We start from the raw sequence: 27,870 nt of genomic DNA, 5'->3' as shown, positions 1-27,870 counted from the left end.
ATGACGTCAGCACTGCAATACACACATAAATCATGCAGTCATTATATTTTCACTCGATATAACCAATCCGTTCTCTCTAATAAACGGTTTATTATCCAAGATAAGTCAGTCAGATATCTGGCAAATAGGTAATTTTGACCCAGAATCCATGTATGTACATTACATACTCGTCCATTCCATCTCTGCACGTAGAACACTTCACACGTGGGCCGGTGCTCTTGTATGCACTCTCGTTTTTAATTCTTTTCACAAACAGAATTTAATGAGGTGGAAAAGAAAAGCGTTCTTGAATAATAATAGAATGCTCATTAGCGTTCATCATTGATATTCCGAGACCCATAATAAAAGTCACAGCAGACGTAATGTAACTGGGCAAAAACAGAGTAGTGAATTTTGCGTAGGGGTATTCTCGATATCTTCGATTTTGGATAACTCGTCGTCGTTACCTCAGCAGTCAGACCAACGATTAGGATATTTTTGGACCCCATGTCATACCATAATTGCTACCAAAATTCTGCACAAAAAGGGCATCTGACTGTACTGCATGGGTTCAGTGTGTCGAATGAGAATCAAGGACAAAGACAGAGACATTCCTCGCGATATTTCAGTAACCAGTAGAAAGATCAGAGAGAATAAATTTAGCCATGTAGCTACTAAGTTGTGCGAACGTGGATATTCAAATTGACCCTGAAAATTCCCCTGTTCACCCACAGATCCAGATAGTAGTGACGAAAGTGGTTCCGGAGAGGGGGAAAAGTGGCGTTGGTGGGACTGACATCACCGTAACGACGATGAACAGAGGGGGCGGTGGACAAGTCAGTGTTGGAGGGGGCGGACGTGGTGGGGGTGGTCCGAACACGGCCGGACTTGGCATAGGAAACAGGAGACTTCCTCCACTCGTGATTCCTGGAAGTTTAGGAGTTGCCCTCAATTCAGGTAAGATCATTTCGGTTTATTATCCAATCCACGAAAAACTACGATCAGATCCATAAACTCGGGAGGGCATAAATTATTGTTTTATTCTAGTCAAATTATCAACAATAATACGTGGAAATTACTATTGTGTTTTTCACATAAAACCACAAATGATCAGTAGGTGTGTAATTTGGCAAATTGGACAACTCTTTTATCTCCGCGTTTTGTAACTATTCATCACGTACTAACAATAAGTGACCTGTGGGGGATGCAATCAATTTCTCATTTCATTTATGGCACGTCAATTCCCCGTATTGGTTTAGCTCCTCACCTACGACGACCTGATTCCATTAGCGGACTTGGTTGCTTTACGACTTTCATAGACAACCGGGAGGGGGTGGTCTGGCTGGTCATGATTGTAGACACAGAGACGTTACGACGAGAAGGAGGAAGTCAACACAATTAAAATTTGACGTCAACCCCATAATTCAATCTTGTTGTTTATGTACATATTCATCCTTCCTCGTAAATGGTGTTGTCATCACAGTCAAAATGTGTACATACACACCTCCACGTATTTAACCTGTTGTTGTTCCACGTCGTTGAATAATGAATGCATGCATGTCTGGATTTATGGATGAAAGCCGTGCCGAATTTCACCTTTCGCCAGGTCAGCAAAGTCCTTCTCCATCCGTCCATCTACTATGTACTTTTAATTAATTTATAACGCATACATAGGTACATTTTTCAATTTGTGATGTGACTACTGCGTACTTTGGCAGATTTAATGTTTGCATACGAACGAGCAGTGGACGGCAGTGCTAATCAGACTAATTTCACTTTTTAATTTCAAAGTAAATGGTGATTATCTACCTGCTGGTAGATAAGTAATTGTACAGTTCATTAAATTAACGTCACCGTGCAAATTACTTACTGAAATCAATTTGCAAACTAGTTCAAAATGACCCCATGCCACGAGAGAAGCTAAATACTAATTCAATTTATTCATGTGATCATCCATTAATAAACTGCATTAGTCGAGTTCTTTCCAAGCCGGATTAATCATCATGCTCTGTGCTCCTCCTTGATGAGGACACACCTTTTGCCTTGTTTTGCCGAACCTTGTTGCATGACAATCCCTCCTTCCTTTAGGCCGGATCTGGAAAAACACGTTTGCCAAACTTTTCCATCACATCACATCAAATTACCTAAGTGCACTTTAGTCAATTACATAGTAAATTATTAAAAGGAGGAATTGCTCTATAAGTAATAAGACAGATTGATGCGTTGAATTATTTAGGATACGAACACGGCATCCCAATAATAAATGTAGGATTGAGTATTGTTTTCGCAATTTCTTCATCTCAAAAACAGGGAAATGTTTGTAAGTATATTTGCGATTTGCAGAAATTTTGCCCGTATTGCTTTCAACAATCTTTAACAGATATGTATATGAGTAGTTTGTTGACGAATCACACTAATCTCGCTCTAACTAATTATTTATTAATTATATTAATCGCTTCAATAATTAATCCATCCCTTCCAATAAAACGACTAACCAATTAACACGCCATTTTTCCCCAATCTAATTATGCCACATAGGTGACGAAAGGAATCGGAGTCGTCGCCTGCTCAGTCCCTGCAGCGACGGCAAGAGTCCAACACCCACCCCGAGCAGGATCCCATCTCCGACGCATCGCCGCTCGTCGACCAACAGTGTGGGCGGATACTTCAGCAGTGGGGGTGGTGGTTATGGTAGTTTGGTCAAGCCGCCAGGGTCAGCCTCCGTCCCCGCGTCCCCAACTTCGTGTTCAACCCCGTCGCGGTATCATCGATCCTGCTGCATCCCAAACTCGACCAGCCTGCCGTCCGCATTTCCACACGTGCGACCGTTGGTGGGGGGCAGCAGCACGGGATCAATGTCGAGGTCGAGATCAAGATCGAGAAGTCCGTATCGTGGAGCTAACTCGAGGGATCGGATGGGTATTTATGTATTTAGTCTGCTTTTTATGGCGTGCACTTAATAATACGACATGCTTTTAATGCACTCGTGGCTAGAACAAGCAGGGACCGCGGAAGGTGTGGGGGCACGTGGGGACATTAATATTGAAGGATAGGGGAGGGAGGGGTCTATATAAGATGGGGAGATGATGGGGACATCGAATAACCGTGGGGACATTGTCCCTCTGTCCCCTCAAGCTTCCGCGGCCACTGGGTAGAACAGCTAGATAACGAAAGATATGTAATCCCAACATACTGCATGAAAGAGAAGAAAGTCGTTAGCAAGCTTCTTTGAATGAATTCTCAGTTGTTGCATTTATGAGCGTGATGTCATAAGTCGTATTCCACTCCAGTCCAGCCAACTTTCTCCTCATATACAACAACCCGACGGTTTCTCTCACTTCACCGCGGGTGCAGAGAAAGTTAGCCATGTCGGAGGATCATAAAATCAAGAGTGGTTTTGTTGTTGTTGTTGTCTCGGCAAGCTGGATGACTTTTGTTGTCTCTCGTTTCCATACGTAAGTTGGTTGGTCCAATCTCTCCTCGCCAAGTGAGGCTCCTGCAGGGAGAAAGATTTAATAAAATGAAAACGAGTTCCAACCGGGTTACGGTGATAAATTCATGCGAGAGAAAATGCATGTTGGACCAACTCTAATATTATTTAATTGTTGTACCAACTTCGTAAATGTTTTGCAGCGTGTTAACCTTGTTGTGACAAAATTATCCACGTTTGTTACAGCACAGCGCATGTTTGTTTTCTGAAATGTGAGCACATATTCCTTCCTTTATTGTTTATTTCCGTTCGGTAAAGAAATAGTCTGACTAAAGAAAATAGATGCTGCTCCCCCACTGTAATTTAAGACGTAGATCAATTTATCGAGTGGTCTCCCCTAATTCAGTGGGAAATAATATCGTCACAGCTTATAATTTGGGGGTTGTGTCTAAACAGAGAGAAAGCGGAGAGAAAGATACCCCAGAAGTTTGTCCATTCACAAATTAAGTTGTCATACTGTACTGTAATCGCTCCTTATCTTGACAGTGAGTTCACTCAAATAGGTAAATACGTCGTCTTCAAAAGAGGAACTTCTGCGTGGTTAAATACAATCCTTAATTTTATTTAACCTACAATTTTGATACGACATTCGGGGAATTTCTTTGCTCTGCGTGGTTCATTGGACGATGTAAAGAAGAGTTGAGCTTTTGACAAATATCTAAGTAAGTCACCGAAATCGGATTGCAGTCCGTGGGTCTCGGTGTAATTGCGACTTATGCAATCCTGTGATTACGTATGTACGTATGACATCCAATTATTTCTGAAATGACTTAAACATTTATAAGCCAAAATTGCAGGGGGATTTGCAATGCAGAAATAAATTGAAAGTTGGTTAGGAAGTAAGTATGCGGTCCCCTCCACGAATCAATAATAATAAGAAGAAAGGACTCAAATGTATATATTTAACCTTAATTCGTACATATAAGACTGTGGACAAATCTAGGACATTAGTGCAATGCACACCCCACCACCACGACTGCTGAGTCAGTCTCCATGCAATAAGTCATTCCTTATCTTCCTCGCAATTACTGTGTAATGGGGCCTGGTTTATTCTGAGGGAATAAATTGCTGGAAAATAAATCGCCAACTTTACGCAGAGTTACATTCGCTTGTTTAGCACTTAAACAGCAAGCAACAACTTTTTGGGGTAATAGATTCAAACATTTTAAACTTGTCCAAGCAGTCTCAGCAGTCAGTTGGGAATAATGGGGGCCAGAAGCCTCGAGTCACTTTTCTAATGCAATAACCTTCCTCTGAACCATTCAACCCAGGAGGAGCGAGTCCCATTGGAGAAAAGTGATTCAGATCAGGCCAAGATACTCGTTTGGGTTTAGTGAAAGTGGTCTTGACAAATTTATTGGGCTCACTTTCTCCCAGTTTTCTTTCTGTTTGTGATGTGTTTCAATGCATCCAGTTAAATCAAGACGGAGGAAAAGAGGAAGAGTTTTCCACCATGGCTTCAGCTTCTCCTGACTTTGGGTTTAAGTGGCGAATTTTGTGGGTGCTGGATTTTAGAGATGTGCTTCTTTCCTCTTTCCTGTATCGAAAATGGGACTCCTCTTCAATTTAAAATTCTCACTACAATTCTGACTTCTGACTTCTTTCTCCACCTATTTTTAAGTCGGAGAGAGTGGTCCAACTCAATAAAAAGGCTTGCGTATGTGCCTGAAAGCTGTAAAATTTTGATGGTCTCTGACTCGCTCCTTGAGATATATAACTTCAAATGGGTGATGGGTGGGTTCATTCATCGGGGTCCGCGTTCCTGGCTTGGCTTTTTAGCCAGAATCCGGTCGGATTTTAAAGCGGAAATTTTTACAGCACCGGTTTACGAGAGGATACAAATTTGTCGTCATATTATGGCAGGAAGGAAGGATACGATTTGTTCGATGCATATGTACGTATCTTATTGCCATGTTGCACACATAACATTCGATTACACGCTACTTGCATCGATTTTCGATTAGAGTTCGACAGGCAATTTGGCACTCTGCTTGGTAATAATAGGGCACGAGTAAAGTCAATATCAACTCTGTTTTAGTGGGGAAGGGTCAGCATGTCGAATTTTTAAAATTGTTAGTGCACCCGATTATAAAAAGCGATGGTGCATGGGTTCGGCAAGAGGAGAACGTTGTGGAGGAATTCAAATGTCAAATGTTGAGCATGGAAGAATTTTTGCAATTTCGAGGCGCAAATTGCATCACAAGCTGTGCTTCGTCATCCTTTACATACATACATGCATTTTCTGTAATGGAATTAATAATGGAAAATGAATTTGTCGGCGTACTTAATGTCACATTTTGGAGACATATTTCAAGAGGGGTTGAAATTGAAAGAGATTTGAATGCTGTTAATATATTTTATTAAATCATATTTCTGGTATGAAGTAATCTTATAAACATTCCAGAAATCTGATACATATTTAATTTAATTAAAACTCTAGGAAAAGCGTATATTTACTATGAAAATTGTGTAATAAATATGCACATGTCTCATATCAGTTTCAAGATTACTAGAAATGCTTAATATCGTAATATTCAGGGTCTCAACTTTCCATTCGTGTGAATCTTTGGAAAGTACGACTGTGTGACCAAAAGTAGTTTATGCAACTTTACTTCCCGTTTACTTCTAGATACACCATGAACCAAGTTTTTAAAATGTTCGAATTTTGTATCATTTTAGGTAGGAACTAACAATAAGCTCAACCTTATACATTTCTGTCAATACATACACACGAAAACTGAACACAGATGAAAAGTAAACGTTCCCTCACAAAGGTTAACCTGCCTGCAAAACAAGAACTGCTACTTGCATCCACAGATATTTACATGATCCTCACTCACTTCCAAAAAAAGATTGAAAAAATGTATAACCAATTTTTTTATACATTGAACAACAGAGTGATAGCTTTAGGCAACATGTGCAAAAACAGACTTCTTCCTGTCAAATTAGAACATTTTCCCTTCACAGAGATACATTTCGTGCAACAGGAACCAACCAGCCCAATACTCTTCTGGCATGCAATCACCCAGAGAAAATTTGTATGCAAAGATCTCCCACATTAATCGCATGCAAAGGGATGCTAATCTCTTTCCAAGCTGGTTGAACTTTTTTCCAATGGAAACACGAAAGTTGCCTAGTTTACATTGACTATCTTGTAATGAGATCGGCGAAACATAACAACTCCCCGTTGGACAATTTCCTTCCCTTGTAACCAATCCTAATTTTTTTTTCCTACCGACAAAACCATGTTGAACAGACTTTCTGTTTTTGCTGGAAGGTAAAAGAAATCTCCCCGTATAAAATTACCAACTTGCTTTTTACTTGAATTAAAGTACATTTCGTCAATTTCGTGGCTTGGCTGGGTCGGAAGGTAGAGAAAACTGGACGCGAGATTGCAAGATAAATAACATAAAGTAGTGATGGAGAAAGTTGTTGTTGAAGTTGGAAAGTTGTGTGGAGGAAACGAGGTAAGTAAGTAAGTAGCTGGTGGAATATGGGGATCGTACATATGAGCAGCGTATAGATATGTATGCACTTACTTACGTAGAATCTGCGGATTCAGTTTTAGGCAAATAAGGAAAAGTGGAGGGAGGCTGTTGGATGGAACACACAAAGAAATCAACTGACTGAGGATGAGTTTGCCTGCGTCAGTGGATGCGATTTTGGAAGCTACCGACCAACGACGCGGATGACAACGACTGGCAGTAGTAGAAGCAGCATAGCATTGTCATCATCAAGTCTCCACTTTACATAAAAAGTTAACCGGATGGCGTCAATATACGTGGAGCGAGGTCCATGTATGTAAAGATATTCTATCACTTTCCCCTCCCTCATCAGAGAGAGGAGAAAGATGAGGAGTGTCATGCCCCACATGCGATGGATATGCAGTTGTCACCCTCCATTTCGCACACCAGGCTGGGTTTTTATCCCACTTTGACTCGCATAATTAAGTGTGCATGCAGCTTCACTTTGAGTGTTTAGAGACATTTATTCATGAGTGTTTAGGGCCAAATCCTTCATTCGTGGTCAACAATGGACGCGTTGTGGCGGTTCGCAAATATTAAAATATTTTGTAAACCTAGTCTGCGCCTCAACGTGTGGGTGCATGATGGCTGGAAAGTAGTTGGTTGATTTATGCCGTGGACTTCATTTACTTACGTACTTTCCTCCTCGGTGAAGTAAGAGCATGCACACACGCGGAGTAAAGAGTGACAACTTTTTTCGCAAAAAAGAAGAAGAAGGAGGAATGTTCATGCTTTTTCCTCAAATAAAAAGTGAGTCGTAGTAGTAAAGTAGTAGTCACAGTGCTTTCATCTGATCGGAGATATAATGGAGAAATGAATTGGATTCGCAATTTCAGTCAGACTTTCTCCACTTTCACCACCACTCCGCTCTTCTTCCCAACTCCAAATGCATTCTGCCTCCTCGGCCAAGACACCCGTTGGTTTAGTTTGGTTGGTTGGTTTACTTTGCTGTGTGCGAAAATGGGACGAGAACGACGACGAGAGGAGACCACACGGACGACCCAACTCTCTGGGTTTAGTTGGGGAAAGTAAGTGGTGAAATTCAGTCCCCTCCAGGTTTCTGGAGAAGAACGACGACTTCGAGGAGCAGTAGGAGCGCATTTATTCCTCTCATTTTCCAACCGGCTCGTTCTGAATTTCATTAGATTCACATTTTTATCTACATACATTCAGAGAATTCATCCCGTCTGGCAGGAGAGGAAGGAAGAGCATCATGTTATTTGTAGGTGGGGTGCATTGTCAGCAAGTTTTTCGTGCTGTGTCTCTCCTCCTGCTACGTGGTCGAAATCTATTATTATACTTGTTCATCCCCAACGTTTTATTCCAATTTGAATAAAATAAATCTCATCCGCCAGGCAATTTCAACTTTTCAGCTCAAAAAATGATAATAATAGCGTTCATTTTGGAGGTACGTTTTCTCTCTCTCTCTTTCTGGCTACAAGTGAAACGTGGAAAAAATTGTGTAATTGTGCAGACCGAGTGACCAAAGAAGAAAAGGGTCCAATTTATTTAGTAGTTTCTCACTTTTCTTCTTCTTCTTCATCGGCACCATCGTGGCTCTAATTCATTTGTCGGTTCTTTCTGAAGGAGAACCTCTCAAGAAATCTTTTATCCTTTAATTGTCTTTTAGGACAAAGTCAAGTTGTTGTTGGTTCTTAGCCTTTGGTTGACTTTCTTGAGTCAGTCGAGTGGCAATAACGACGGACGGTGTGTGTGTGGTCATACGTACCTACGCATCCATCCATCCATCCACCTCTCGGCCGGTTTGTAAGATTGGATTTGTAGAGAAAATGAAATCGTGAGCCAATTGTAAATCTATTTAGATGGAAAATACGCTCTCACCACGAAAGCAAGAAGTTTTTGTGGAGAAATTCGATTAGGAATTGAAGAGATAACAATCGCTCAGTCAGTTATCGTAAAAGGGGGAAGAAGAAGAAGCATGTAAAGTAGTTGACGTAGGTTTGTTGTAGGTACATTATTTTACAAACTTTACTCTCACAAGCAACAGACAGATCAGGTTTCTTTCTTTACTTTTGGACATTTGCGGAGGATAACCTCTGATCTCTGGAAACATATTTCATAACTTTCTTGTTGTTTTTCTATCATTTTTCCCCTTCAAATGTAAGTACTCGAGTTTTACAAGGTAGATATTATTAGGTGGACCAATTTTCAACCAAAACCACCAACATTCGAATCACGTATAGATAGCCAACTAACCAACCAACCCACTTTCCTTCCTTCCGACTCAACTTAATCCACGGATTGGACACTTGTTTCGAAAGCCCTGGCTTACATGGCATCCATCTAAACTTACTTGGTTCGTATTTTGTATTAGAGTTTGTTGCATGTTCTTCCGACTGAATACAAGATTCTGCCGGAGAAAGAGAGGAGTCAACTAGTACTGAACTGGACAGAAAAAGAGCATCTGATCCGATCCCAGACCACTGAAGGATAAGGAAAGCAAACACTTTCTCTTTTCCAGATTGAGACATATATTTGCTACGAGAAAACCTCACTCACATGTAAAACGAAGAATCTTTGCAACGAAAGAAACGAAATTTAGCCCACTTTGTCTTCTTCTGATTGTGATGTGAATTTTTTCTCCTAGTCAGCACACGACCCTGTTCTGTTGTTTGCGGTCGGTTGGCTGGTTGTTTAGGATAGTTGGATGCTCTTTACGAGACCTCACACACAGAAGAACAGTCAGAGAGAGTGAATTGAATAGAATAGAGTTCATCTTTTGTGTATGTTCTTTCTTCTCACTGTTTTTCACATCTTTCCACCTCACTGCATATGAATGAATCGTCACCAAACCACCAAACCAGACCAACTCAAGCAACATGAACTAGTTGGTCATATCTAGAATTGAATTGGACTGTGGTTGCTGCTTCTGGGAATATGTCTCGTACAGATTGCATTTTGTGGTTGACTGGTTTTACTAGATACAGAAAAATAGATGGAAATGTGGTAGGAAAGGATTTTAGGATTAGAAAAAAACTTCTTTTGGAAAAGGTACATATGTAGAAACAAAATGTATGTTTCTATAATTATTCTTAATAATAACGATTACAAGAGGACGAGCTATGCACCAACTTTCAAACGAATCTGGTGCTTCTCAGCTTTCTCCTCTTCTTCTTAAGTCAGCCTACCATAAAATGAAGGCAAACTAGAAGAGCTCTTCTAATGTGTTTTTTCTGTCTTTGATGAAAGCTTTTGTTTGCACTCTCGAGTAAAATAAAACCTTTTTTCTCTTTTTCTCTTAATTTTTATGTGTATCTTCTTCAAAGACAAAGAAGACGGGAGGAGGAGGGGAGAGTCTCATTTGGTTGGCTTGGTGCAAATTGCGAAAGACTAGGAGATTAAGAGGATCTTGGGAAAGGTTGTGGTGGTGGGTGGGAAAGAGAATGAAGAAAATAAACAATGTATGGTCAGACCAGTGTATATATGATGTTCCTTCGTGGTCAGTGACCGCGGAAGCTGTGGGGACATCTGGGGGTACTACATTCTAGGATAGAGGAGGGAGGAGGTTATGTAACATGGGCAGATGCTGGGGACATCACATAACGGTGGGGACATTGTCCCTCTGTCCCCACGCTTCCGCGGTCACTGTTCGGTTGTATTTTTTCGTCTAGTTTACTTTGTTTGTTCTTCCTGGTCTGGTCGACCTGCATGTTTCAAAGGAAAGTTGAAAGGATGAAAGGGAAAATAAGTCGGAGAAGAATAAGGTTGAGGTGGTAATAGTGGTTGTTTTATAATAGTTGGCTCCTTTTTTCTTTCCTTTCGTAGATATTAAGTCATTAGGGGACATAAAACTTTGTGATGTTTTGCCTCAAAATTACTAGGCTTAAAATGAAATCTTGCGAAAATTATGTTCCCCCGGGTTCATGAATAACATGGATCATTAGACTATAAATGTGTTAGGAGGATGGTGGTTATTGGTCAATTATGGTGTTAAATTTCAAACTAAACATACTTAAAAAATGGTCAGAGTGGTATTTTTTTGTGACGGGAAACTTTTTGAGAAACTTTTCGCAGAGGACGTGACGGATGTGAAATGTTTACACATTTTCTCTCCTCTAAAAGGATTACTTACCTACGTTTCCCATCCGAAGCACTTTCTTCCTCCCGTGAAAAAGATTGTACTGATAGGACATGAAAGTACTTAGGATTGGGGGGACACCATTTGATCGGGTTTTGATATCGGGAGACAATCTGACATTCAACAAGCAGTAGTAGTACACACAGTTCATCATGAAATTGAATTTTTTTCCTTAGACAAAGATTGAGTACTTTACTTTACACGAGTTTGCTCATTCATAGTAGAAAAAAACTTTATTGGTTCTAGATGATCAAGAAAATGGTCTATAGTATCGTCATTGTCATATCATTTTTTGACAAGTTGATATTCCTCCGACATGGAAAATGGCCCGCTCAGTTTTTATGACTCCTTAAAATTGAGTTATCTTATCTTATCAAGAGCGAGGCAGTAGACCTGTTCTGTCTCGATGTCAAACTACTAGTCATTCAATTTCCATTTTGACAGACTTACTCAATTCAATTTTTGTCGTCTCTCTTTTCTGACTGTGATTGAAAGAATTATGATTATTATGTATACTAAAGTATCTCGTCCTCTTCTTGTGTCTCGTTTTTTTGTCCAATTTTTTCTGCCAATTGTCTACAACGGTAAAATTTCGTTGTTGAAAAGGACAACTTTATCAGTGAAGATTTACCATTTTATAGCGGTCATATTGTCTTGTTTAATTAAACATAAAATCTTTGGATGTGCGTGGAATGGTGATGAGTCGGATTGCACAATAGACACTCGATAAAGTTTGCTCATCAAATCAATGCAAGATGTCGATTTTTATTTGTCTGAATCTCCTTGGTAGGTCTCTCTGCTTGACAAAGGCTGTAAAGATCTTATCAGAAGAACACGCAAACTCTGTGCAAGACGAGACGAAGCAGATGCAATGAAATGTATAATGAAATCCTTGAATAATTCTCATTCTGAGATAAAATAAGAGAGAAGCATAAAACGGTTTAAGATTCCTCTCCTTCTTGTATTTCATTTATTTATGTGAGGTAAACCTTAACTAGATTGGATTCATTAGGTGGACACTTCTTTAATTAGAATGCGCAACGCGAAGAAATTGTGTTGTTTAATTGAAATTGCATCCTTAATTGCATCCTACTTTACGTAATGGCAATTAAAAACGGAAATATATGCAAGTAGCTTGCAATTTAGAATAGTGTGAGGATCGATATTGGTTCGTGGTATACTGTTTTTGCGTAATATTATTGCATCATAATCATCACTCATTATTTTCAGTTTGTTTGTTCATGATGATGAGTTACACGTACTTCTGAATTCAGTGTATCATGAGCTGTCGACTTGAACACAACTACACGCAGCCAACAACCATCTGCCAACACGTTTTTGAATTTAAGTTTGTGTTAACGTGACTTGAGTTTAAATGCAATTTCATTGATTTGTTTGAGAGAGTTGTTGATGGATTGCAGATATGTCGCAGTTGTTGAGATAGGTTAGATTTGGATGAGCAACTTAACCGGTCATTGATCAAGTCCGAGAATTCGTTGCTGGTGACAGTGATATATATTTATGATTACGTCTCGCTAGAAATTCCAGAATGTGCAGGTCAATTTACAACCGAAGAGATATGTATATTCGTGTGATGTGATGTGATGTGGTATCTGCGAAGAACACGACCCAGTCTAAATTATTATTATTATCATTTCGCCCAGCAGACTGGATCTGTGGCTTTGCAGAGTCATTGCCATAAAATAAGTATCAGTGTCAGTTTCAAAAAAAGCTAGCATAGGTAATTAATCCCTCCAACCCAGACAGGCAGGGTATGTATGTAGCTCGTAATAAAAGAGATTGCTGATACAGCGTATCTCTCCGCACAGCCAGGCCAGACAGGATATATTTTATTTCAATAAAACGTGTTTATAAAGTCACACAATGTCACGACCGTCATTTGATGTGGCATTTGCAATAAATTGAATTTAAAATCAAAGTGTTCAATAGGAGAAATTCTTTTACTTGGATGGACTTGTTTACTTACGCAGGGCCACAGAAATTGGTGGTATCACAGTTTAGAGTCTAATTAGCGATGTGTTGGAATGTGGTGGTGAGGTTGAGGTAGCAAAGTTTAGCCAGGCGTGGTTGGTAGCAGAAATTGAAAAGTTTCAGTCTTTTGAACTCCGGCCATCGATGTCAGTTTGTGTGATTGAAGTCCACAATTAACAAAAAGGTCAGAGAAGAGACTGATGAAAGTCAAAGCAAAGTGCTAAAGTTTCAACAACAACGAATGGGAAAGATTCGATATCCTGGGCAAATTCGTCCTGCCTAATAAATATTTACGAAATAACGCTTCTCTTGCTTCCGTATAGTGGATACAACAAAGGAAAATAAGAGTTGAGTTGAAATTCAGTACGGACGGAATCACGGGAGGAGGAAAACTAAAGTGGCAACTTGACTGATGGAGTGACGCTGATTTCATTTAGATTAACGATTGGTCATTGTTAATTGGAAATTACTCGCTCTACCACTTTGTCGAGAAACTGGGACTAATTATCTTTTAGTTGACGAATTTAGCACCACGTACGTACATACGTATGCGAATGTATGAAATAGTTTGCAGAAACTTGGTGGTGCTCTCTCCATAAAAGAAATGGAGTAGCTAGCTACGTATTTGGAACCGTTTGCATGAGACGGAAATAGATAAATTCATAATTGAAACTTGCTCACAGTTTTGGGCAATGTTCTTGTTTTAGTATTAATCAATCCATCGATTTCGAACATTTTTTGTGTAACGTTCACTAACCAACTTCAGAGAAAAATCAAGTCCTGAAATGAACGCCTCGTTGTTATCAGAGAGCTGAAAAGTTATATAATTTCATCGACCCCGATTTTTCCAGTTGCAACATGTCACGTGACAGGAGATATGATACTGCCTTTGTCCCCTCCTGCTGCTGACCTTATTGATTGTAAACCTGCGAATGTGAACAGATTTGATAATGTGATAAGCACTAATTTCGTGATTAGAATCAAGTTGTTGGGATGGGACGAACCGAGTGCAATTTCATTGACAACCTCATAATAGCATTAAATATGTGAATGAATTATGGAACCGGTGATGATGATGACATCGAGTTCCATCCAATTTAAATGACTCAAACTGTCCCAAACTTTACATACTACGACAAACTATTACTTACTGTATAATTTCTACTCATCGACCACTACCGAAATGTGATTATGCAAATATCTGTGCCAAATGAGTACCAGAATTGTGAATCTTAGTTCAATTTTAAACGCAAAATTACCATTCTGGAAAAATGGGGGCTTCGTGTGTTAAGAACGAAGTTTCCGAAGGTATGTAACACATAATATAAATAAATAAATACTTTTATGATGCAAATCTCATAATAGACGGGCTTACTTAATAATTCTAATTATATACATACATAAGTGCAACTATGTAGAGTATTAAGCATTCATATGCATAAGTAGCATATCAGTAGAATTATGCATCCAGTATCAGTTGCCGCGGAAGTTGTGGGGACATCTGGGGGCATTAACATTGTAGGATTGGAGAGGGAGGGGTTTATATAACATGGGCAGATGATGGGGATATTGTCCCCCTGTCCCCACGCTTCCGCGGTCACTGCGCAGTATCATCTCCGCAGTATTATTATTCCTACTTGGTTATCCATCCAACCATCCATCCGCACTGCATAACAAAGTTAATCTTGATAAGTAAGTAACATACTTGGGATTAGGAAAGCCAGCCGGGCGTTGATGGAAATCCTTTCAAGTGGCGTCCCACCCATCCAAATTCCACTTTGGCCCTTGAGCCTGATTCCCAAATAAAGGACAAAAGCTGGTGGTCAAAGTGTTGCCTGCGTCGTAATTCGAATATAATACCACTCATTAACAATCAACTCTTTTCAGTAGCGCGTCCCCGCTTTCGCGAAAATAAAGTAAGTAGGATCACGAGGAGAAAGCAAGTGAAAGTGGTACAGTCATTCCGAGAGACGAGAAATGAGGAACTTGTTCTTCTTTCACAGTGGAATGAGCACCACACAACAGTAAATAAATAAACCGTGGCAAACGAATGTAGCAATAGGGTGAAACCAAATGGGATATTCGTTTTCGCCTAAAATGCTCGAGACTAAAAATTCGACATTTTGGCGTTTAATCTTATTTACACAGTCACGGGGCTATCCTACGCCGAAAGTATGTCAATTTCTGAAATCCCTGCCTCGGACCACGTCTAAAACGGTAGAAACAAAAAATTCGCCATTTTTGACCGTATAGGGCCGTGACCTTATGACCTACAACGCCCATCTTCGAGCTTTCTGTGCTTCAAAAATTAGGAACACGTTAGTGAAAACCAAAGTCGAAATAATTCGAATCCGTTCAATAGTTTGAGCACGTACAGACGGACGGACAAGGCAAACCCATAAATAGGGCTTCACCCTACAATAATAAGACTACTCTCTTTTGGTTTCGTTTGGTTGAATGGAGGCATTCTGTCCATATACGAATCTTCCTCTTTGTCGGGACAAAAGCATCCTTCAACTTTCTCCCATTCACATCAACACATCGAGATAGGCAGCAGCCAGTGGAGAAAACTATGCCTCGTGTGTGACGAGATTAGCAGTTGGTTGGCAATGGAACTCGGTTTAGTTACGCTCCAGATAAGGAGGAGGTTAATAGGGGAGAGAAAGTTGAGTTGGTTTCCTTGTTGCTCTCACAATTCAACAAATACGAAATGATATAGGAAATGGGATTGGGCGCAGTAATAATCTTGTTTCATGACGAAAAATTATATTATGGGCACACTTGTAGATTGAAAGAAAGTGCATGAATTTCGACGGGTTTTGAAAAGAAAGTTGACACTGGAATTGATTGCATTCAGGAGCATCTCGAAATGAATAATTCGAAAATGTTTTTGTCCTTGTAACCTACGAAATTCTGCGTTTTAGTCAGGTTACAATCAGGTCACAAATGAAGTCGTTCTGATTGCCGCTTCTCGTCCTCCTCTGTTTGGTGAACAGGTCGCTAAGCTAAGCTAATCACAACAAACTGGAGAGAAATGCTGATTAGACGGTTTGTGTAAATCCGGAGTTCTGGAGAGAATTTAGCGGAAAAGTTGTAGATAGTGTGAGTCGAATTCTAAGTAAATCAACCAACCAGGCAACGAAGGGGAGAGAATAATACGTTATTATCATGTCATGACATTTGGAATTTTGTTCTATGGTGTCAACCTTGACGAGACTGTTTTCTCCTCCCAAGCGTGTCATCAACAATACAACATGTACATACTCGTGTCAATATTGTATTACTTTGTGCATGTAGGAAAACTGACAAAGTATTTTTCTGCGCTTTTTACTTTTCACAAATGTAGTATTTACTTCCTGTATTTTGACGTGACGAGCCCATTATGTTCTGTTCTGCTAAATGTGTTGTTTATGTGGGTACTCGTGATGGGTGGGATATATACAGTATGTCGAATAGTTCTAGGTACTTTGAAAAGCGCAGGTTTCGAAGCTTTCTCCCATAAACGCAATGTTATAGCTTTTCAAAAACTCGCTATAAAAAATTGCAGAGGTGTTTTGCAAATCAAAATGCTCAGAATGAGTTGCCTCAGGTTTATAACTATAAAAACACAAGGTAAAAAATTTTCTAATAGTAACCTGATTTTGTGGTTCTGAGGTCAAAAAATTGTAACCTGTGACCTGTGTGACATTTCTTTAAAACCGAATCATGATGGCTCAACCACAAAAACGCTCAAGAATCTGTGTGCAAAACTTTAGATTTGTATCTTTTACCGAGATAAACGATGATTGAAGTTGCCTCTAGAATTATTTGACTTACTGTACACACATATCTACAGTTATGCTTTACTTTAGTAGTACACACTGCTTTCATACATAGATATCCACGGACGGAGCCAGTCTGGCTTTAGTTTTACCAAGTTTATTCCCACTTTTATGTTATTATCCTATTAGTGGAGTTGATAGTGTGATGCGAATATCGAATGTGAAATTTAATGTAGTGTGGTAATACTTATGTACGTAGCCGTGGTTTGGTTCCACCGACCGAGTATCAAATGGGCTTGGTGAAATGAGCGAGAACTAGGCTACAACATCGAGCAGAACGAGTCTCATAAAACGGATAATATGAAATGGTTGCGCTCCAGACATCACGTTTATTTTATTTTCGAACAGTTTGTTAACCCGAGATAGGAAATAATTCAATGGAACATTGTCTTCCTATCCATCCAAGACAAAATGGTAGCGTTTGAAAGTTGAGTCGACTTTGGCTGCTGGAATATCGCGATAATATGACAGATTGCACTTGGTAACCTTAAACGCGTGCACAGTGAAGTTGATATGCTCTTGTAAAATCGAATCATTTATTACTCCCAGTCACCCGTGGCAGGCAAGCCATGTCAAAACCATGAGCAGATTAATCGTATAATATTGAGTACAAATCGACGCACTGCCTGCTGCGCTAAATACTGCTTTATGTCCTGGCTGCCTGCATGCATGCACGAGCAGTAAAACGACTGCATGGAATTCATCAGGCCAGTTGAACCATGAAATTTATAATTTGTCTGGGTACAAAACAATGTCTTCCTTCTGAGCATCCAGTTCCGAGCATGATTGAAAGTGGGACAGAAGTTATTAGTAAATGTTGCATGATTTATTATGTATGACGGAAGGTTTCAAATTGTACGCACAAGTTGAAGAATAAGAACTTGACACACTGTTGGTATCGTGTACCAGCAAAAAAATCGACAAGATCGACGCATACATAATTTATATATTCCTTCAACAAGTTGCTTTATATACGGTATTCACTTTTTCTGTTGCAGTAAATCAGGGAGAATCAGGTATGGAATCATCACAATTAGTCATAAAATGTCCAGCCTGTACATAGTTATGTGTAGCACTTGACTTATTTACATATTTAGATGCATATAATATCCATTAATGCTAAAGTAGATTTGTGTAACGCAATCTGGTCATAATTTTCTCATACGTCGCATCGCATAGCGTTTCTCTGCTAAAGAATGAACTTGAAAGTGGAAGGGTGCCATCCACGTGTTTTAATTTGGTTTTTTTGCTATGCTTTAATCCGTATTCAGATCAAGTCGAGGAATTTTTGGTGGCTAATCCCGACTTTTTGGAGTCATATGTGACCCGCAACGTGGACCAGGAGACGCTCGAGTGCTGGTTGATAGATCGGCAGAAGGTGGCCCACAGCAGGAAAAGTTCTCTTTCCCGGTGGAAATATGGAAGTGGTTCGGATACTCGGAAAAATATGTTGCAAGGTAACTTTTTAATAAATTAGACACATCATTTCTCATCCAGCGGTTGAAATTTATACCAAAATTGTATTCCCCAGAGCTGGCAAAGTCTTTACAACGAAATTCTCAAGAAGGCAGTGTGAGTAATCTTTGGAATTTATCGGTAACCAAATTGGTTTCCTGCATAATCGATGGGTTATCGCTTTTATCCAGGTTATGTGGGAGTTGGCGTTGTGCATCTCATCTGCCGTCTCAGCGGACAGTTTTACCCTCTATTTATGCAACAGGAATACGGACGAGTTGCAGCGATACGTGGCAAACAACAATACCAAGTAAGTAAATAATTTATTAATTTATAAGATTTCCTCGTGGGACAATGTCAATTTTTTTTGTGCTTTTATTCCCCGAAATCATTTCACGAAGATGAAGTAATCTCTCGAGTGTCTCAAAATAATTGACATTCTTGAGTAGCCTTCATTTGCAGTTGGTCCTCCTCAACTAAAAACCGTGCAGAATTTATGAGACGTATATATTTCTCACTCGCCGACTTTCTTCAAAAGAGACATTTTATTTCTATCACGTGTTTTTAAAAGACTTTTATTGTGCAACAGTGAAGGAGTCGGTTCATCCTTTTTTTGATAAATGTTACGGCTATAGCTTTCTTTTTTTCTCCGTTCATTTGGGACTTTAGAGATGGACGGAGCAAGCAACATTGTAGAAAAATATCTAAGCTTTTAGAAAAATGACTTCTTCTCGGCACGTCAAAAATATGACGTCCATAAAATAGAATGACTCACTTTCGCATTAAAATTGCGCAAAGGGATGACCAAGACTGCTTTTGAAAATTCTGTAAATGTCCTCAATTCGACACAAAGACGGTCGGTCGGCACCCGTTGAGAAATTCTGTGTCAAGAAAATCTCTCTATTTACGACGTTCTCCTTTTGTGCCAGCAACAGCAACAGTTCGTCGACGGAGAAGATTGGGGTGGTGGAGCCGAGAATATATTCCATGTCGGAGGGATTGACGATGGCGAGCTACGCGGGACAAAGGCGTGGACCTATAAGACTTTCACGGGCGGAGGCAGAAGCCCGATTTCCTGAGGTAACTAACCGAGATATTTAAGTTTTTCTAATGCAACTTTCTCCACTTTCGCCAAATAAATAAGAATCAATTTATTAACCATTTAATTAATTAAACATGTAAATGGCCCTGGACTGCATTTCTGCTCCCAACACCTGACCATTTACCAATTTACCGGAAATGAGATTAAAAAGCAAACAAATTTTCCTGACTTTGAGACAATTCTTCTTATTTCTAGGGACTCGGTGAAAATCCAGAGTCCAGGAATGCTCTGCATATCCTTTGTCATCCGATAATCAGGGCGGATGGTGATCTCGCAGGGGTGAGATAAATAGGAATAATGAGCCAATTTATTTGCAGGTGTGCGATTGTTGGGGTATTTATTTTTGCAATGATAATTTAAAGGTGGTAGAACTGCACAGAGTCAATGTTGGGACGCCGTTTTATACGGAGGATGAAGAAGGTAGCTTCTATTTTCCATTTTTATTAGTTCGTTCGTTATGAATTTTATGAATTTTTAAATTTTTAGTGGTGAACAGCTACGTAATTTGGGGAGGTTAGTTTTATAATTCTCGTAAATTTACATCATAAATAATTCGCAAGTAAGCACGTGTTAACGTCATTGCTCAGGAATTGCGCTGCATTACGCGGAACTTAATGCGGTGATGAACAAACAAAAGAAACTTAATGACTTTCTCTTAAACGTCGTAAAGTGAGTGATAAACATTTGAATATGTGTGACGCCACATCGTAAATAAATACATGTACATGAATAAACTTTCTCTTTTACAGGTCAATTTTTCAAGACATGGTAAGTTATAAAATATTCCGATAAATATGCAGAGAAGAAATGTAATTATTCAAATGTTCATTATGTAATGATGATTATTATCTGATTATTAGGTCTCAATGGACACTGTAAGAATTTCGGTTTACTAGTTTCATTAAAGCCAAGCTTGCACAACGTGGTATATTAAATGAATGAATGTTTAATGAATTTAATTTCCAGCTTATCAAGAAGGTGATGAATTATGCTCAGAAACTCGTAGACGCCGATAGAGCTTCCTTGTTCTTGCTGGGTGAGTAAATTTCCGAGTAAAACGCGCATAAAATGGGATAGAAAGCCACAGTTTTTATTTTCCTTTCACGCCTCAGATAATAAAAACAAAGAGCTTTACGCCCGTCTCTTTGACATGGGTGGTGGCCAAGACTTGGTCTTGAATCAGGACGCGAATACGAAGGAACCTGCCAAAGAGATTAGGTACGAAATTTTAAGATAAGCATCCCCTCAAGATAAGCACGCATATTCTAATTCTAATTCTAATCCATATTTGATAACAATTGAGCTAATTAATTTTCTCTGTAGATTCTCAATCGGAACAGGAATAGCTGGTAAAAGCTTCAATTAGTAAAAGAATAATTTGCATATTAAATACATGTATTTTAATCATAATATCATTTTAGGACAAGTTGCCGCAACAGGTCAAGTCCTAAACATCTCTGATGCGTATGCCGGTAAGTTTACATCTGCGGAGTTCTTCCAAGGATATACTTTCATATATATATTTATATTTATCATATATTTTTTCATACCTATTTAGATGAGCGTTTCAATCGGGCAGTTGATCAGGTCACTGGGTATCATACCAAAAGTATACTTTGTATGCCAGGTACACTATTTCTGCTAAAACTAACTTGAAATTTTGGAAGGAAATTGCGACATAATAGTTTTGTTGTTTCAACAGTTTTCATCCGTGCCACAGTTATCGGGGTAAGAGTTTCGAGGTTTACATTAAATTTTCTCGACAGTCATTAACACAAATTTTCATACAATTAACTCAAGAATAATTTAGAAAAATTTGAAATTAAATTAGCCTCCTGTTATACTATTATTTTTTAACCAGGTCGTCCAAATGGTGAACAAGAGGTCGGGAGGTTTTACCAAAGAAGTTAGTTAAATACTAAAATTTACTTAAAATAACCCTTGAAAAAGAGGTGAAAGCAAATGTATGTAAATACATGAGGATTAGTCTTAATGAATAAATTATTATTTTTCAGGATGAGGAAGCCTTTCAGACCTTCGCAGTTTACTGTGGTCTTGCCCTTCATCACGCGAAACTGTACGACAAGGTGTGAGGAAAGCCATTAATATTTAGAGTTAAGAATAATTACTGGAGTTTATATGTGTTTAGATTCGCCGATCTGAGCAAAAGTTTAAGGTGGCATTAGAAGTTCTCTCGTACCACAACACTTGCCACGACAATGAATTCATTACGTTCAAAGCCCATGGCGTTCCCTCAAATGTCCTTGGACTGGATGAGTAAGTTTCTCCCTCCTAAGAGTTTTCTACTTGGGAGGAGAATTCCTCTCCTCTGTTCTTTACACACACGCCAAGTTAGTTTCTCCGTGTGAAGAAAGACATTCGTCAGTAGTCAGTCAGTGGTAGTAACTTGGTGGTAATGTGAAGACTAATAATCCGTTATAACGCGTGTAACAAAGGGGTGAAAGCAGTGAAAATGAATATTGTATTGTTTTTGCCCGTGGGAAATCTGTTAAAATTGACACGTCTGACGTGTTTAAGACATTTTTGACATAAGAATCTTTAACATTTGGTGACCTTTTCGTGACCTTTGGGGCCAAAAGAAAGGTTGTCATTGGTGCTGGGTTAATTTTCTGTACAAATTGATATACATATGCAATTTAGCCTTTTTTGACCTTTTAAACCTGACCGGTGTGACCTACAGTGACCATCTCAGAACTGACCCTGCGCCTTGAGGTTAGAAGTTAGCGTTGAAAGTTTCAGGTTTCTGTCTTTTCGTTATCGAACTAACGGACGGACGGACATAACCATCTTATAAAGGGCTTTCACCCCTTAAGTACGCGTCATAACATGAATCCTGTGAGAAATTGGGGCAGTGCTTTGGCACTATAAATTTTACGATATAATAGTTACGTAACAGTCATACTTGCCCAATGGCATAACCATAAACACAGATACTTGCATACATACATATATACCCTGTCCAGTGATGGGAAGCTTATTATCCGCATAAAAGCGAGAACGGCTGAGTGAGATGATAATCTCAAATTCCCCACTACTTTTTACAATAATGTATATTTCATCAATTTCATTCCTGTGCTTATTCCAGTTATTACTTTGTCTCCATGTCCGTCGATGATAATCTGAAAGTCCATTACACGCTCTACATGTTCATCGATCTCTTTGGGCTCAGCCGTTTCGACTCTGATCACTTGTACAGGTTTGTCCTCACGGTTAGGAAGAACTATCGGGTGAGACATAATATTTAGCAAGTGAGTAAAGACGAAGAACGCGCAAAAACTAACATAACTATTTATCTATTGACCAGAGAGTGCCATATCACAACTGGACACACGGATTTGCAGTTGCCAACTCGATGTATTGCATCCTCAAAAAGAGTAATGCATTCCGACCTTTAGAGGTAAATATATTATGCTCTCATACCAAAAGCAAATAAAATTTCCACTCAAAATAGTCCTCCGAAACGACCAGAATTGACTAGATAGCTTAGCTTACCCCTTTAATTCTGTTCGCAGTGTTTGGCTCTCTTTGTGGGCTGCTTGTGCCACGATTTGGATCATCGGGGACGAAGTAACAAGTTCATGTTGGACTCTTCTTCTCCATTGGCATCAATTTACACAACGTCCACCATGGAGCATCACCATTTTAACCAAACGGTCACAATTCTGCAGCAGGTGAGAGATACAGTTTTCACTCTCCTGCTCTTCCTTTCACTTGAATAACTGGTTATCCAGTTGGACAAAATTTAGCATCAAAATTGGACCATGTATGTCCCACCTCTTTTTCCTTACGGTGTGTGGATTTCATCACCAAGTCCATTTTTGAGATAAGCTTTGTGAGAAATTGGAGCGAAAAGGTTGGCAAGTAATAAACATTCATCTCACGCCCGTGGGGTTGAATTTGACGGATTTGGAGGAGGAGGAGGATCGGAGGATCTAGACTTTCATATTATACCGTTTACAACCTGTGATTTAGAATTTTGGTCACAGGATTGAATTTCAATTTTCTCCTGCCTGGAGCATTTATACGTATCACTAACCCGCACCCGATCCTTCCTTATCAGGATTCAATTCATTTGCCTTTCACCCGAACGGCATGCACTCGCTCGTCTGCTCAATCACCAAGTCTCTTCCGTCGAATGGAAATGAATTGGTTGGTTGGAAAGAAAGTCACGACAAGGAGGATGATGATGATCGTCGTGGTGGGTGAGTGAGTGAGTGAGTGAAGAGAAAGGTGGTGGTGGTGAAAGGTAGATGAGAATCTCATCATGGGATACATGTGCCAAATATACGGGTTGATCGTGCCAATGAAAGTGATGATTTTATATCTATCTGCATACATATTCTCCTGAGTTTTGACTACTGTGACGGAGCAACCAATTCCCATGCGGGTCGTGTAGTATTGCAAAATCAGGCATAATATGGCGTACAGATGTTACTCGTCGTGTTGTTTTCATAAGCTCAGAATGGAGGTCTCCCAACGTATGCTCGCAGATTTTGATGAAATTAGTGTCAATCGATCACAAATTTAAGTAATATGAAACTTGAAAAGGCACTATCTCCCAATGCTCAGGTCGGGCAGAGATATTTGCATCAGAAGAGGAGAAAGCGTACAGGAAATTTGGAAATTTGACAACTTTAAACACTTAAACACTTAAAACACTTTAAGTGAAACTTAAACTTTAAGTGTCTAACTTAAAGAGAAGTGGATTAAATTACCTGAGACATACAAAATATAATGGCTAAACAATTGTGAACTATGTACGTACTTATTTGTTTAAAAAAGATACTCATCAATAATTTTAATTAAATATATTAATTTGGATATTCTATTCAGACAAATTCATCGTACGTTTTGAGGGGGCAAGTGTTATACTTAAAAGATTAATGCTACAAGTTAAAAATGGAACTGAGAGCGGTGATGCAAAGGTTATGCAATCTAATTTTATTTATTAGTTATGATTGCACTACCTCACTAAGATTTCCCCTTTTTAGGGACCTTGTAATGTATGTACATATGTAACAACATTCCTTTCTATTTTCCTTTGGTAAGAAAATGAGGCAGATTAAGTTTCACTAAACGTTTAAACACTTGGTTTCTCCTCTTTGGATACAAATATGTCCGCCAAACTGAGCATTATTTAGCAGATCGTGTCTTCCGCAAATAGAATATTCGTAATCGATTGACAATAATTTTATAAAAATCTGAGAGCATGCGCTGGGAGACCTCCATTCCAAGAATGACATATAATCAATGCCAACCAGACTACTGTACACATTGCAAATATTTTTGTCAATCAGAAACAAGCTTATTCGCAGAACCTTCCAATTTTCATTTTGGTTTAATCCAACAGTGTGACAGTGGTTTTAATCTTGCTTTCCTCGATTCCTTGCAGGAGGGCCACAACATATTCTCAAAGTTGAGTTCGGAAGAGTACAAACAAGCTCTTGGAAACATAAAGCATTGCATTTTAGCCACGGACTTGGCATTGTTCTTCCCAAACAAGGCGAGACTTTTCGATTTGGTTCAAAGGGAAGCCTTCTCCTGGACGGTTCCAGATCACAGGTGTGTAATCAAGCTTAACAACGAATTTAATCGATTTTAAGAGGAGAAATTCATCTCATTTTTTAAACGACGAATCAGCTAAAAAAAGTTCCCGATAAATTACTTTAGTTTGGGTTTTAGATTAAAAAACTTGATAATGGATTTTGCATATGATGGAAACAAATTTTAAACTTTCACCAATCCCACTTTTTTCATTTTCTCTGGTGAAACTCTGCTGGCAGAATTTAACTGTCTAGAGATTTGGGGAAAGATATGAAATAATCCCTGTCTCCTAATGCTGCCTACGAATTCCTTTTAAAGTAAAGAAGCTTACTTTCACCACCGTGAAATGAATGCCATTTTGGTGTATTTTCAGACTCCTTATCGAAGCCATAGCTATGACCGCAGCGGATCTGTGTGCATCCACGAAGGCGTGGGATGCACAGGTTGAAACTGTTCGAGTAATTTTCGAAGAGTTTTATGGTAAGTTGAGACGTTTTTAGGGTTCGTTTGACGATTATTTTAAATGTTGTCAAATAATTAGCGTGTTAATTTTTTTCACACTTTGTCCCTTAGAACAAGGCGATTTGGAGAAGCAAGCAGGGAGAACGGTAAGATTTTATTTTTCTGCTACGACCTTATAGAATGAGAAAGGTGTTCTGAGTCAAATTCCGGCTTACAAAAATAGGGAAGCTTTGTTAATTTGTTGAAATTATAAACATATTCCTTCAACGATTCAATTATAGTTTATTCATTTCATAATTTTCTCATTAGCCCATTCCAATGATGGATCGAGATAAAAAAGACGAACAAGCTGCGAGCCAGGTATCAGTGAAAATCTTGGAGCATTTTGTGTGCCATAAAATCCTTACAACAACTCTCACGATTAATTGATGATGGTTACAAAACACTTTCTGTATTTAATAACAAAAAAATACTGGAATTTATGGCACAAAAATGCGCATGTATGTACGAGGCACACATATTTTACAAGAGCAAGTTGATTTAGGAGAGATTGATGTTCAAGGTGGGATTTCTTTCTGGCATCTGCGTCCCCTGTTACTCCCTCTTGGAGAAACTTGTCCCCGAATCGGAGCCCTTGCTGGCCGGGGTTCAACGCAACTTGGAGCGTTGGACGGAAATCGCTGCGGAGAAGAAAGCCCTCCGAGAAGCCAGGGAGCTAAAAGAAGCCGAAGAACAGCAGGGAGCACAACCTGTTGTGGAAGCGGGAACGAAGGAAAATGTGAAGGTGGAGGAAGTAGAGGAAAAAGCAGAACAAGAAATTCCCACCGTTCTAATTACCAATGGACCGAGTACCCCTGACATATCTCCAAACTCTTCTCGGCCAGGGTCACGTTCTTCGCAAAAAGCACGAACACAATCTTCCGAAGAAAATCAAGAAGGTGGTGATGACGATGGTGGCGATGCGCGAAATGATGATTATGAGGATAACGGTGGTGGCGATGATGATGATGGCGACGGCGACGGCGAAAAAAGTGAGACCGGGAGTGAAAGTAAGAAGAAAGGAATGACAACGCCTAGGACGTCGACCCCTGTACCTGTTAACGGCAATTCTTCTAGCGAGATAACCAACGGTGTTAAAAGCTAAGAGAGAACGAGTAGATACTTATTGCGCATTGTAATTTGTAAAATTTTTATGTGCGGTTGATACAAAAAATTATTTATGCCATGACCGTTGTGGTGTAATTACAATTGCATACATTTAAAATAATAATAATAATTATTATTATAATTGAATAATAATAATTATTATTATTATTCATCCCGAATTTTTTGTGCAGCTACAAAATACATAAATGATGCATAATAATTGTGTGTGATGCAAACGAGTAAATGTAATGTCGCTCGACAGATGTATTCCATATCTTCCATTTTATAGGTCAGGAATTTTTTGCCAATTTCTGACTTTCACTTTAAGCGGAAACGTGACATTTCTGAGTTAGCGGATCATTAGGTTAGTTTCGTTTTAAGCACCCAGATACAAATTACTGTACGTATGTGCACATATTTAAAATATATGTAGATGTTAATTCTTTACAATCACTTTACCCCGTCCAGCTTTTGATCGTCATCCTTATCTTGCATTAAGAAAGACGCATAATGTACATTGCTGACCAGCAGGATGAGTTTTGAATGTGACAAATATTGTACAACTATCTTGAAAAAGGTTTGAAAAGTTGGTGATAAGTTAAATATTAATATGTAAAATGAACTGAATTTCAAGGATAAATATGTATGAGCACGTGTGACCATTCAGCATGGCACGATATTAGCACGTGCATCATTATGACTTCAAAGTACGAACAAATTAAAGTTTATATAGATAGCAAACTAGACAAGTTTTACGGGTATATTGGAAAATATTATTATAGTTGAGAAAAGTAATCTTCCTCACAAAAGCAACTTTTTATTATTAGTTGATTCAACAAAGTCTATTTCGATTGTTCTCGGGTATACCTCAATTTATGTAGTAACATAGACACATAATTTCAACCTGAATGAAAATGTATGTACGTATGCAAATTTAATGGAAATATGAGGACAAAATATTTTAAAGGTAATTACAAAAAAAACACTTCTACTTACAATTTTAACTATTTGATGATGCTATTTATGTTCAACATTAAAGACTATATTATGCCAAATTGAATGACGTTGTTTCATAAATTTATTTACTATCAAATGATCGACTATAAAAAGTAACTGAAACATCTTTCACTAAAATTTACATTTATGCATTGACTGAAAGACGATTAATCGAAAAAATCAAACAGCAAGTAAATAAACTATGCATAAGCTCAGCTAACAAAAGATGATACATAAGA

The 27,870-nt window shown here is 38.9% G+C and overlaps 1 protein-coding gene across 1 annotated transcript; it reads left to right on the top strand.

Moving 5' to 3' along the window:
- Positions 1-818: 818 nt before the first annotated feature.
- Positions 819-27,695, top strand: LOC110848711 (probable 3',5'-cyclic phosphodiesterase pde-5; the record flags this gene model as incomplete). The annotated part of the gene is made up of 29 exons (XM_035851421.1): positions 819-936; positions 2,518-2,898; positions 18,177-18,362; positions 18,437-18,477; positions 18,552-18,670; positions 19,290-19,440; positions 19,658-19,741; positions 19,825-19,882; positions 19,949-19,975; positions 20,050-20,131; positions 20,212-20,230; positions 20,323-20,337; positions 20,429-20,498; positions 20,575-20,680; positions 20,786-20,811; positions 20,884-20,934; positions 21,021-21,089; positions 21,165-21,190; positions 21,324-21,368; positions 21,478-21,549; positions 21,612-21,739; positions 22,569-22,710; positions 22,788-22,880; positions 22,996-23,154; positions 24,876-25,045; positions 25,401-25,507; positions 25,601-25,635; positions 25,799-25,849; positions 26,034-27,695. Coding segments are annotated over 29 exons (3,231 nt in total), but the record flags the coding sequence as incomplete, so codon positions are not given.
- Between the last annotated feature and the right edge of the window lie 175 nt (positions 27,696-27,870).

This window comes from Folsomia candida, unplaced genomic scaffold (genome assembly GCF_002217175.1).
Source record: "Folsomia candida strain VU population unplaced genomic scaffold, ASM221717v1 Fcan01_Sc004, whole genome shotgun sequence".
In the NCBI taxonomy this organism is placed as follows: domain Eukaryota; kingdom Metazoa; phylum Arthropoda; class Collembola; order Entomobryomorpha; family Isotomidae; genus Folsomia; species Folsomia candida.
The sequence above is the reverse complement of the archived record's forward strand: the minus strand, read 5'-3'. Positions and strand labels throughout refer to the sequence as shown.